Here is a 12680-nt window from a genome sequence, read left to right as displayed (position 1 = left end):
CGCACTGATTGGGTTACCTGCGCCACGTCTCCTGTGATTGGTCCGAACTAGGGCGGCCGTTCCCGATTGGAAAAAATAACCGCGAACGGGAAGCCGGTGTCGGGAGCGCGGTGGAGGTTCTCCATTGATCCTCCCGCCCGGCTGCTTTCCCTCGATCAGAATTAGTGAGGTTCAACACGATTAGATCGAGTTTGTCACGTCGGGGTGGACGGTCAGCGATTGCAAGAGCGAGAGGTTACTCTCAAAACGAAAACCGAAGTGAACGGACGGTACATTAAATAAACATGGAGCGATCCCATCGTCACCACCTCCATGCTGCCCATTGCGGGGAGAACGATGCCAATCGCAAGAAAATGTTGGCAGCTCCTGGGCCCTGCGACCGGGAAGCTGCCCTCGGACCGCAACGTGAGGATTCAGAGAGAAGAAATAAATTCGTAAGTGCTGCAGCAAACTTTCGTCCGTTTCAGCCAGGACCTGGAGACAGTTTGGCTTTATAGAGAATCACCTCCTGTTGCGCATTGTTGAGCACGAAACACTGCAGCAACAGCAAAGTACGGGGCAGCTTAGACATTTTTCTGTCCGTTATTTGTTTATAGGCAGTAAGTTACATTTGTTTGAAGTTGCTGTTTTGTGCGATTGATGTTGATACCTCAAAGCTGTCCCCATCTTGAGGTGTTGGTATTTTACATTGAGTTTTCTGAGCCCTGTGAGTCTGCGTTAATCTGACGTGTATGTGCTGTTGTATCTGGAGGGAGGGGCACTGTCTTTAGAAATTGAATGAATTTTGTTTATGTTAAGATGTCAGCTGACTTGGACGGAAATTGCCAGGCTCAATTCTGCCTTTTTCGTGAGTTACTTGTTTCTTTTAGTCATACGATAATGCTAACTAAAAGAAATTAATCAGTTTCTGTTAATCGAAAACGACAAGTTACTGTGTCAGTATTTCGAAGATGACGCCAACACTATTTGAAGAAATTATCTGGACAGGATCGTATGGCTGTAAGTGTAATATTGAATGTGTGTTAATAAATGCATAGGAGATTTGGGAAGAGTTTTTAATCTAATATGGAATGTACTCGCAAGCAACGTAATGTAGATGATGGAATAGAAATTAGGTGAACGCACTGGAGAAAACGCTGGATCTCCTGATGGAGAGATCGAAGTTCCTTATGCACTCCAAAATTTCACTTTAGGTCCATTTGGGCCTAACAGCATCTTTCTCTGCTCAAGAGTCATTGAAACTTGACCCACTCTTAGTAAATAAGGCAATGCAGGTGACTGAGGTGTCAGTGAGGGAGCCCTTTGGGACCAGTAACCAAAATTCTATTAGTTTTAAAATAGTGATGGGAAAAGGATAGACCAGATCTAAAAGTTGAAGTTCTAAGTTAGAGGAAGGCCATTTTTGATTGTAATAAGCAAAGCTTTTGTAAGTTGATTAGGGAGAGATGTTTGCAGATAAAGGGATGGCTGGAAAATGGGAAGCCTTCAAAATTGAGATAATGAGTGAGCAGAGACAGTATATTCTTGTTAAAGGTAAGGCTGGTGGGTGTCGGGAATGCTGGATAACTAGAGAAATTGAGATTTTGGTTAAGACAAACAAGGAAGTATATGTCAGGTATAGATAGGAGAGATCGAGTGAATCAGTAGAAAAGTATTAAGGCAGAAGGAGTATACTTAAGAGGGAAATCAGGAAGGCAAAAAGGAGATGTGAGCAAGCTTTGGCAAATTGAGTTAAGGAGAATCCAAAGAGATTTTATAAATACATTTAGGGACAGAAGGGTAAATTTGCTCGCTGAGCTGGAAGATTTGTTGTCAGATGTTTCGTCACCATGCTAGGTAGCATCATTAGTGAGCCACCGCTGAAGCGCTGGTGTTCTGTCCTGCTTTCTATTTGTGTTTTGGTCTGTTGTGGTAGGTGATATCACTTCTGCTGCTTTTTCTGAGAGGTTGGTAGATGGGCTTCAAATCGATGTGTTTATTGATAGAGTTCCAGTTTGAATGCCAGGTCTTCAGGAATTCCAAAGTTTTTGTCTTTGTTTAGCCTGTTCCAGGATGGAAATATTGTCCCAGTCGAACTGCTGTCCCTCATCGCCTGTGTGTAAGGATTCAAGTGATAGTTGGTCATGTCTTTTGGTGGCTAGTTGGTGCTCATGTATCCTGGTGGCTAGTTTCCTGCCAGTCTGTCCAATGTAATGTTTATTGCAGTCCTTGTATTTTGTATATGATGTTCATTCTATTATTGGTACAGGGTCCTTTCGATTCATCAAGAACGGTTTGTGTGTTGGGAGGTTAGTGGACTACCACGATGCCAAGGGGCTGGAGTCTCCTAGATGCTATCTCCTAGATGTCTTTAATGGTAGTGTGGCTACAGGCTCTGGGCATGTTGTGTCTTGTTTAGGTTTGTTTAAGAATTGGAGACTGTTTTCTCAGGTACCCATTGTTCTTGCATTCGTTGTATAGGTGCTTTTCTGTGGCATCTTGTAGTTCATGGGTGCTGCAGTGTGTTGTGGCTCATTTAATAATGTTATGATGCAGCTCCATTTGTGGGTATTGGGATGATTGCTTCTGTAGTTGAGTATCTAGTCTGTGTGTGTCGCTTTCCTGTAGATGCTGGTCTGCAGTTCTCCATTGGCTTTTTGTTCTACTGTGACATCGAGGAAGGGGAGTCTGTTGTTGTTCTCTTACTCTTTGAAGTTTATACTAGTAAGGATGTTGGTTAGTTGTTTGAAGGTTTCTTCTAATTTGCTTTGTTTCGTGATGATAAAGATGTCTTCCATAAAGCGGATCCAAAGCTTGGGCTGGATCTTGGGGAGGGCTGCTCCTTACAACCTCTGCGTAACTGCTCCTGCCAAGAATCCTGATATTGGTGATTCCGTGTGTGTTTCACTGATTTGTTTGTAGGTCTTGTCGTTGAATGTGAAATGGGTCGTGAGGCACAGATCTACTAGTTTGAGGATGTTGTCATAGTCATAGAGATGTACAGGTTGGAAACATGTCCTTGCTGATGGAGTTGGTGCTGTCTGGTGTTTGTGCCCTTGGTTCGTCTCGTAGTGCTGCCAGTTTTTCTTTGACCAGGGTGATATTTATTGATGTGAACAGGGCTGTCATGTCAAAGGAAACCATGACCTTGTTGACCTTTATCTTGGTGTCTTTGTTGTTGAGGAGTTTATTGGTGGAGTGGCAGGAGTCTTCTTCTTTTTGTGTTGAAGTTCCTTTGCTAGTCTCTATGTTGGTGTACTTCTACGTATTCTGAAACCTCATAGCCTGGCGTATACTCTGTTTCTGTATCACTGTAAAGCTTGGGGATCAACTCTGGTTCATTAGAGTGCAGGATGGCATGCCAGGAACAGCATCACCATTCTGAGTCAAATGTGGTGTTAACATGATGAAGCTACAACATAGGAGAGTTCACATGTGAAACAGCATAAGCAGCGAGTGTAGACAGGGATCCCTCAACAAACAAATCAAATCTAAGCACTGGAATCCTGCCACATCTAGATATGAATGGTGGTGGTCAATAAGTGACCTATTGGAATAGGAAGATCCACAAATGTTCCCATCTTAAATGATGCGGGCGCCCAACATATCAATGCAAATAACAAGGATGAAACCTTTGCAAACAACATTGGGTAGAAATGCCAAGTGGATGGTCCACACCAGCCTCCTTGGGAGATCTGTAGCATCACAGATGCCAGTTTTCAGTCAATTAGATTTATTTTCTACATATCAAAAATCAGCTGAAGACATGAGAGCAAAGTTGTGAGACCTAACAATGTTGTAGCAATAATACTGAAGATATGTGCTCCAGAACATGATGTGCATCAAACCAAGCTGTTCAGCACATCTACAATGCTGGCATCTTTCCAACAATGTGGAAGATGAAAATTGGATGAATCCAATTTGGCCAATTACTGTGAAGAGAAATCAGAGTTAATATTTCAGGTCCAGTGAGTTCTCTTCACAGATACTGCTCGAGCTTTTCCAGAAATTTCTGTTTTTGTTTCTGGTTTATGGCATCTGTAGTTTTGGTTTTAACTTGGTCAATTACTACTCCATGAATGTGCTCTTGATCATCAGTGAATGGAAGATGTCACCAAGTATAGTATTTGCTTTGCAATAACCTGCTCACTGATGTTCTGTTTGAATTCTGCTGGGACAAATCATCTCTTGACCTCATTTACAGCCTTCGTTCAGACATGGAGAAAAGAGTTAAATTGCAGTGGTGAAATGAGTGTTTGCCACTAACATCAAGAGTGCATTTGACCAAGTGTGGTATTAAAGTGTGCTGAGCCAAACAGCAGTCGATGGAAATTGGGGAAAATTCTGAGCTGGTTGGAATCATACCTTCTGCAAAAGAAGATGTTCTTGCTTGTTGGTCATCTCAGCTCCAGGACATCTTTTACAGGAGTTTCTTGGTAGTGTCCGACATCCAAACATCTTTATTTTCAGCTGCTTCAATATTGACAGCAAGGTCTGAACGACATTCAGACTTGGCTGTAAAGTGACGACTTACAGTTTGCCAAACAGATGCCGGGCAATGATTATCTGCAACAAGAGCAAATCTAACCATCGTACCTTGCCTTTCAGTGGCATTACCATTGCTAGATTCCCCCAATATCAACATTGTGGGAGTTTTCATTGATTGGAAATTTAATTGGATGAGTTGAGTAAGTACTGTGGCTACAAGTACTGGATTAGTGGTGCTGGAAGAGCACAGCAGTTCAGGCAGCATCCAACGAGCAGCTAACTGCTGTGCTCTTCCAGCACCACTAATCCAGTATTTGATTTTCAGCATCTGCAGTCATTGTTTTTACCACTGTGGCTACAAGAGCAGGCTAGAGACGAGGAAATTAGCAGCGCTGAGTGCTCCCCAGTACCCGTCCACAAGGCACAATTCAGGAATGTGATTGAATACTTTCCAGTTGATTGGATGAACATAGCTCCAACAACACTCAAGAAGCTTAACACTATTCAAGACAAAACAGCCGACTTGATTGCCATAACATCCACTTCTTCCACCAGTTATGCATCATCTACAATATAGATTACTAAATTCACAAGGCTTCTTCGATGGCACCTTCCAACTCATGGCCATGAATATCCACTTAAAAATCACACAAATCCAGTTTATAGTCCAACAGGTTTCTTTGGAAGCACTAGCTTTCAGAGTGCTGGTCCTTCATCAGGTAGCTGTGGAACAGGATCATAATAGACTCAGCACAGAAACAGACCATTCGGTCCAACTCATCCATGTCGACCAGATATCCTAACATAATCTCATCCCATTTGTCAGCACTTGACCCACATCCCTCTCACCCTTTCCCATTCGTATACCCATCCAGATGTCTTTTAAATGTTGTAATTGTACCAGCCTCTTCCACTTTCTCTGGTAGCTCATTCCATGCACAAACCACCCTCTGTGTGAAAATGTTGCCCATTAGGCCCCTTTTTAAATCTTTCCCCTCTCAACCTAAACCTCTGCCCCCCCACCCCCACCCCCCCCCCCCCAACCCCAGGGAAAAGATCTTGTTTATTTACTCTACCCATGCCCCTCATGATTTTACAAACTTCTATAAGGTCACCCCTCAACCTCTGACACTGCAGGGAAAACAGCCCCAGTCTATTCAGACTCTCGTGATAGCTCAAGTCTTCCAACTCTGGCAACATCTCAGCCCAATGACCCATCTGATCAAGATCCCGTTGTAATCCAAGGTAACTTCATTTGTTGTCCACTACACCTCCAATTTTGATGTCATCTGCAAATGTACTAACTATCCCTCTTGTGTTCACATCCAAATCAGTTAAATGTACAATTTAAATGGTTAGCACTGCTGCCTCACAGCGCCAGAGACCCGGGTTCAGTTCCCGCCTCAGGCGACTCTCTGTGTGGAGTTTGCACATTCTCCCCGTGTCTGCGTGGGTTTCCTCCGGGTGCTCCGGTTTCCTCCCACAGTCCAAAGATGTGCAGGTCAGGTGAATTGGCCATGCTAAATTGCCCGTAGTGTTAGGTAAGGGGTAGATGTAGGTGTAGGGGTATGGGTGGGTTGCGCTTCGGCGGGGCGGTGTGGACTTGTTGGGCCGAAGGGCCTGTTTCCACGCTGTAAGTAATCTAATCTAATCTATTCCCAGGAATATCCTCCCTAAGTACAGCAGTAATGCTATTCCTTATCAAAAACGCACTCCCCCTCCTCCCTTCTATTGAGATTGTGTATAGGGTATAAGGAGGTAGGGCCCACAAGGTAAGATTTTAAATCTCTCTATTCCTGTATGCCGGAGACTTTCCCTTCACTTGATTGCGCTCTATTCTACAGATTCCTCAAACGGTAATTAGTTCAGTTGAGCGACACAGTTTCACAAGCGCTCTGACAGGCAGAGGTTCAAGTCCTCTGCACGGTACTGGGGTTCAAATCCTCTGGGGATGGGTTTGGTTGAGGTTCAAGTCTTCTGCACGGTATTGGGGTTTGGGTCGACTGGGTAGTTTGATTTGAGATTGAAGTCCTCCACAACGTTCTGAGTTTCGAGCTCTCTGTGTCTAAGTGGGATTCGAGCCCCCTTGAGGAGTAAAGAGAGAAAGGGATTAAAGTCCCCTCGTGGTGAAATTTGAGGCTCTGCGAGTCTTTGTTCTGGGGGAAGAGTTTGGCTTCGATTGTGGCGCCATGTGGTCCTCTTCGAGGGCTTTCTCTTTTTATAAGAGTAAATTAAGTGAGAGAATGCAAAAAAACCCTGAAAACGCTGAAATTAAGGTTGTACTAATACTCAGGTTGCAAAAGGAAAGTTTCAATGTACTTTGTGCCATGCTGTGAGCGTTTGATGTTTAAAAATTTCGGTTTCTTAAAATACTGGTTCGGAAATTCCTTTTTAAGTATCTGTTTTGCCTTGTTTGAATCAGAAACTCAATTCACAGTGTTTTGTGTGCTATGTAATGGGGCAGATTTAGTTTTTACATTGAAATTGTACAATATTATGTTCATTCTAAAATTATCAAACTTGTAACCTTAAGGCAAATGACTGATTGCATTGAGCTCTAAATTTGTTTGAAATTCTACAATGCCTGTTTTTAAAAAAAAGTCAGTGATCATGCTTTAGCTAGTTGAGAGTATTATGTTATAATATCTTTGCGTTTTTTGTTATCCTCACTGCTTTCATATTAGCCAAGTATCAGTTTGTTAAAAGAAAATAATTTTTGAATAAGCTGAATGGAGGCACCTGACAGTTTGATTTCAGGACCATTGATTGTTCTTTGTAAATTACTGAATTGTTTAGGCAGTACAATTTAGAAGTTTATGTCATAAATAGATAACAGAGTAATAGACTTCAAGATTTCAAAGAAGGTTGAAATAGGCAGACACAACTTAGTGTGGTTAAATGTGTGACTGTCGTCTACTGCTACCTATCTTGGCAAGGAAGAAATGAGAGAGGAAATTCAAAGATACTTTCAGCAGCTAACATCTTCTCTAGAGTTTCTCTATTCACAGGTAAAGCATGCCTTTGGACCACTGCCCACCCTTCCACAACCTGATTCAATCAGCTCCTTCGTCATGAGCATGCAAAGTGAAGAAGCTAACAACAATGAAGAGGAGGACAGCACGCTTTTTGTCAGTGGCCTTACTATGAACATTGAACCACGTGAACCTTACCTTGTCTTTCGATCATTTAAATGATATGAAAGGTCGCTGATCAAGCTAACATTACCACAGCCAGGCTTTGTTACATTTTAAACGGCAGAGTGGGAGCATTAGCAGTAAAGAGTGCTGCATTCACCTAGCCTGCAGGTGCAACTGCTGCACTGCACACTCTGATGCGCTGATATCCTCCACCTGAAGCATCTCTGGAAGGATGGAAGACACGTCAGTTTTGTGAAGCACTTAACTGCCCTTATCCAAGAATTCAGATTTCTCTGAAGAGTGATGCAAGAGCAGACTTAATTATTTTTCAGGTTGGACTTTACTGAAGGAGGTTTTGGAGAACTGGCTCGTTTCCACTTGACTTGGACGGGATAGAGTGGTCACTAAGCACTATGGATCTAAGAACTTTACTGGTGTATTTTTTGTCCACGTGGGAGGATTCTTCACACTCGTTAACAGCAGAAATTACTAGTCCGTTACACATTGAATGCTACCTCATCTTGTTAAGTAGCTCTACATAATGAATGTTTTTCCACCTTGTTAACCCACTACCTTTGCCTGTAGCAAGTCATTGTTAACTGTAAGTTCTTATTTGATCTGAGTCACGCTCAGCTGAAGCTCTTGTTTCACAAAACACAAAACGTATTGAGTTCTTTGAGGATGTGACTAGACAAGTTGATGAGGGTCGAGCGGTGGATGTGGTGTATATAGACTTCAGCAAGGCATTTGATCAGGTTCCCTGTGGTAGGTTCATTCAGAAGGTAAAGAGGAATGGGATACAGGGAAATTTAGCTGTCTGGATACAGAATTCTATGGTCGACAGAAGAAGTGAGTGGCAGTGGAAGGAAAGTACTTTGCCTGGAAGTCAGTGGTGAGTAGTGTTCCACAGGGCTCTGTTCTTGGGCCTCTACTCTTTGTAATTTTTATTAATGACTTGTATGAGGAGATTGAAGGATGGGTTAGCAAGTTTGCAGACGGCACAAAGGTTGGAGGTGTCGTTGACAGTATAGAGGACTGTTGCAGGCTGCAGCGTGACATTGACAGGATGCAGAGATGGGCTGAGAGGTGGCAGATGGAGTTCGACCTTGATAAATGCAAAGTGATGCATTTTGGAAGGTTGAACTTGAAAGTTGAGTACAGGATTCTTAGCAGTGTGGAGGAACAGCGGGATCTTGGTGTGCAGATACGTAAATTTGCCACCCAAGTGGACAGGGTTGTTAAGAAAGCATATGGTGTTTTGGCTTTCATTAACAGGGGTATTGAGTTTAAGAGTCATGAGATCTTGTTGCAGCTCTATAAAACTTTGGTTAGACCGCACTTGGAATACTGTGTCCAGTCCTGGCTGCCCTATTATAGGAAAGATGTGGATGCTTTGTAGAGGGTTCAGAGGAGGTTTACCAGGATGCTGCCTGGAATGGAGGGCTTATCTTGCGGAGAGAGGTTGACTGAGCTTGGACTTTTTTCATTGGAAAAAAGAAGAGAGGGGACCTAATTGAGGTGTACAAGATAATGAGAGGCCTAGATAGAGTTGATAGCCAGAGACTTTTTCCCAGGGCAAAAACTGTTAACGAGGGGTCATAGTGTAAAGCTGTTTGGCAGAAAGTATAGAGGGGATGTCAGTGGCGGGCTCTTTACGCAGAGAGTTGTGAGAGCATGGAATGCGTTGCCAGCAGCAGTTGTGGAAGCGAGGTCATTGGGGATATTTAGGAGACTGCTGGACATGCATATGGTCACAGAAATTTGAGGGTCCGTACATTAGGTTTACCTTACATGTGGATCGATGGTCGGCACAACATCGTGAGCTGAAGGACCTGTTCTGTGCTGTACTGTTCTATGTTCAACTTAACTCTTTCCCTGTCTGCTTATACCCAATACACATTCTTGTTCCGTCCTTTTATCATTTCATGATAACCAATGGCATTACCAGCTTTCATAAGATTCTAACTGCCAATATTTAAGCAAGTTATTGATACACAGCATACAATGATTATAACAACAAAAATTACTATCTGTTGCAGCAATTAATCATTGTTATCTTTGCTCTGAAAAACAGTGCTTCAAGCTAACTTAGTAGTTATGGTTTATATTTTAAAAATTTAATTGAGACAGGTCTCAATAAAACATAAAATCTACATTCCTGATGAAGGGCTTTTGCCTGAAACGTCTATTTCGAAGCTCCCTGGATGCTGCCTGAACTGCTGTGCTCTTCCAGCACCACTAATCCCGAATATAATCTAGAACGTCTACTCGCTACTGTAATCTGACAGCAAGTTTACATGTTAAAAGCTATGTACTTATCTGTTCCTGTGCTGTGAGCTCACCCACACTGGTTCCTCCAAGGTCAGCTGTGAATTTCACTGTTTGTTAATTTTTCTTAGACTCACTCCGATGTCCACAGATATATGAACACAAACAGCAAAGGCAGTAACTGTGCAGATTCACTCTGTCCTTCTCACTGACCATGTGGTTGCTGCCTTTTGTCTGTTTTCCTCCTTTCAAAAGTGCTGTTTGTTTGATATTTTTCCCCAAAATTCCAAAACAACATAACAGCTTATAAAAACAGTAAAGCTGCTCCTGCAATTCAAGGAGATCACCTCCAACACCTAAAATTCCTCATGACAGCCACAATTTTTTCCTGTCCTCCATCTTGGATTACCCAGAAATTTATAGCAAAGCATTAGTGTCATTACAACCCATTCCAAAAGTTGAAAGACTTAACAGCAATTTAGGTTTGTTCAAAATATCATTTCAGTTGCATGACACTGTAATGTTTGCAATAACTTCTCTGTCTTATGATCCTGCTCCACAGCTACCTGATAAAGGGGCAGTGCTCTGATAGCTAATGCTTCCGCATAATCCTGTTGGACTATAACCTGGTGTTGTGATTTTTAACTTTGTCCACTCCAGTCCACTGCATCTGCAGTCCTTACTTTCCTTAACAACTTCTCCTTCCAATCTTCCTACCTCTTCCAAACCAAAGGAGTAGCCATGCTATGTCTGCTTCTTCGTCGGGTATGTGGAACAGTCCACCTTCCACAGTTACACCGGCATCACCTCACATCTGTTCCTCTGCTACATCGATGACTGTAATGGTGTCGTTTCGTGCTCCCATGAGGTGGTTGAACTGTTCATCCACTTCACCAACACCTTTCACCCTGACCTCAAATTCACCTGGACCATCTTGGACACCTCCTCCCCTTCCTGGACCTCTCTATCTCCTGGATGTCTCCATAACCACAGACATATACTACAAACCCACCACCTCCCATAACTATCTACACTACACCTTCTCCCACCCCACCTTCTGTGAAAACACCATCCCTTATTCCCAATGCCTCCACTGCATCTGTTCCCAGGTTGACCAATTCTACCTTAGAAAATCCCAGATGGTGTCCTTCTTCCAAGATCGCAATTTCCCTTCCCATGTGGTCAACGCCCTCCAGCGCATCTCCTCCACTTTCTGCACCACCGCCCTTGAACCCCACCCCTTCCAATGCAACCAGGACAGGAAGTGCAAAGCCTGTGCCCATGCCACTCCCCTCAACTCTGTCCAAGGCCCTAAAGGATCCTTCCACATCTGACAGAAATTAACCTGTACCTCCACCAATAACATCTACTGTATCTTTTGCACCCGATGTGGTCTCCTCTACATTGGGGAGACAGAACGCCTAATTACGGATCGTTTCAAAGAATATCTTTGGGACATCAGCACCAACCAACCCCACCTACCATGCCTGAACACTTCAACTCCCCCTCCCACTCAGTCAGGATATGCAGGTCTTGGGTCGCTTCCATAGCCAAACCCTTACCACCCGCATCTGGTGGAAGAACTCCTTATGTTCCGCTTTGGGAGCCTGCAACCACACGGGATCAATGTGGACTTCAACATTTTCCTCATTTTCCCCTCCTCTTCCTCCCCCCCCCCCCCCCCACGCTATCCCATTCTCAAACCACCAACTCTGCACCGCCCTCCTGACCTGTCCTTCACCTTTCCCATCTAACTGCTCCACCCTCCTCTCTGACCTCTCACCTTCATCTACCTATTGCTTTCTCAACAGCCTTCCCCCCACCCCCAACCCTCTCAATCCACCCAACCTCAACCCTTCCCATTTATCTCCAAGCTCCCTTGGCACCACAAGCCTCATTCCTGATGAAGGGCTTATGCCCAAAACATTGATTCTTCTGCTCCTTGGATGCTGCCTTGCCTGCTGTGCTTTTCCAGTACCACACTCTCAACCCTACTCCAGTCCAACACTGGCACATCACGAGTGTTCTATTTTTAGGCAGTATCATATGTGGGAATGCCACCACCTGTATTTGCCTCCACAAGTCACTGACTTGGAATGATATTGCCATCAGTTCGGTGTTGCTGTGTGAAAATCCTGGAATTATTCCCTGACAACATTGTAGATGTACCAACTTGAGTCAAGAAGTCACCTTGCTGCTACCTTCTCAAGTGCAATGAAGGGTTGGAATTTAATTCTGGCCCAGCCAGCAAAGGGCACATTTCCAAAATGAATTTGAAACATGTATGAATGTATACACTACTTAGACAGCACTTTCCAAACAATCTGAAATTCACTGTATGGAAGAAGGATTCTTGATTCATTGTGCCTGCAGTGGCTCTCTTACTTACGGCCAATCTCTTGCCTATTCTTCATAAACTTGCACCCTTTCTCGTTTCAATTGATCATCCAATGCTTCGTGAATGCTTCCATGACATTTCTAGGCAGTGCATTCGATACTGTAACTATTTGGTGTAAAAACGTTTTTCTCATATAACCCTTGCTTCTTTTGCATATCACTTGAAATCAACACCCTATCATTCTTCTTCCTTTTTTTTATGAGAGGGAACCTTATGTACTCTATCCAGCTTGGTCATGATTTTGAAAACTTCCTGTCAAGTCTCCCCTCAGTCACCTTCTCTCTAAGGAGAACAGGCCCAACCTCTTTAAACTATCCTTTTCACTGGTTCTGTTCGGTCCTTTTCTTGAGGTTTCACACATGAGATGCAATTTGCACACACTAACTTCTGCAAACAGTTAAAGTTTATTA

The 12680-nt window shown here is 43.4% G+C and overlaps 1 protein-coding gene across 3 annotated transcripts in view; it reads left to right on the top strand.

Moving 5' to 3' along the window:
- The window catches only part of LOC140481653 (protein diaphanous homolog 3-like), a 604739-nt gene that overhangs the window by 43863 nt on the left and 548196 nt on the right, over positions 1-12680 (top strand). For 2 of the 3 annotated variants that reach the window (XM_072578184.1, XM_072578186.1), the window contains exon 1: positions 86-434. The exons of the other annotated variant lie outside the window; for it this stretch is intronic. In XM_072578184.1, coding sequence (XP_072434285.1) covers positions 285-434 — 150 coding nt within the window. In that variant the 5' untranslated portion in view covers positions 86-284. Of the gene's footprint in view, positions 1-85; positions 435-12680 lie in introns of those variants that run through there. 3 annotated transcript variants of the gene reach the window in all.

Source organism: Chiloscyllium punctatum, chromosome 9 (genome assembly GCF_047496795.1).
Source record: "Chiloscyllium punctatum isolate Juve2018m chromosome 9, sChiPun1.3, whole genome shotgun sequence".
Taxonomy (NCBI): domain Eukaryota; kingdom Metazoa; phylum Chordata; class Chondrichthyes; order Orectolobiformes; family Hemiscylliidae; genus Chiloscyllium; species Chiloscyllium punctatum.
Note: the sequence above shows the minus strand (reverse complement) of the source record. Positions and strands in the feature narration are given on the sequence as shown.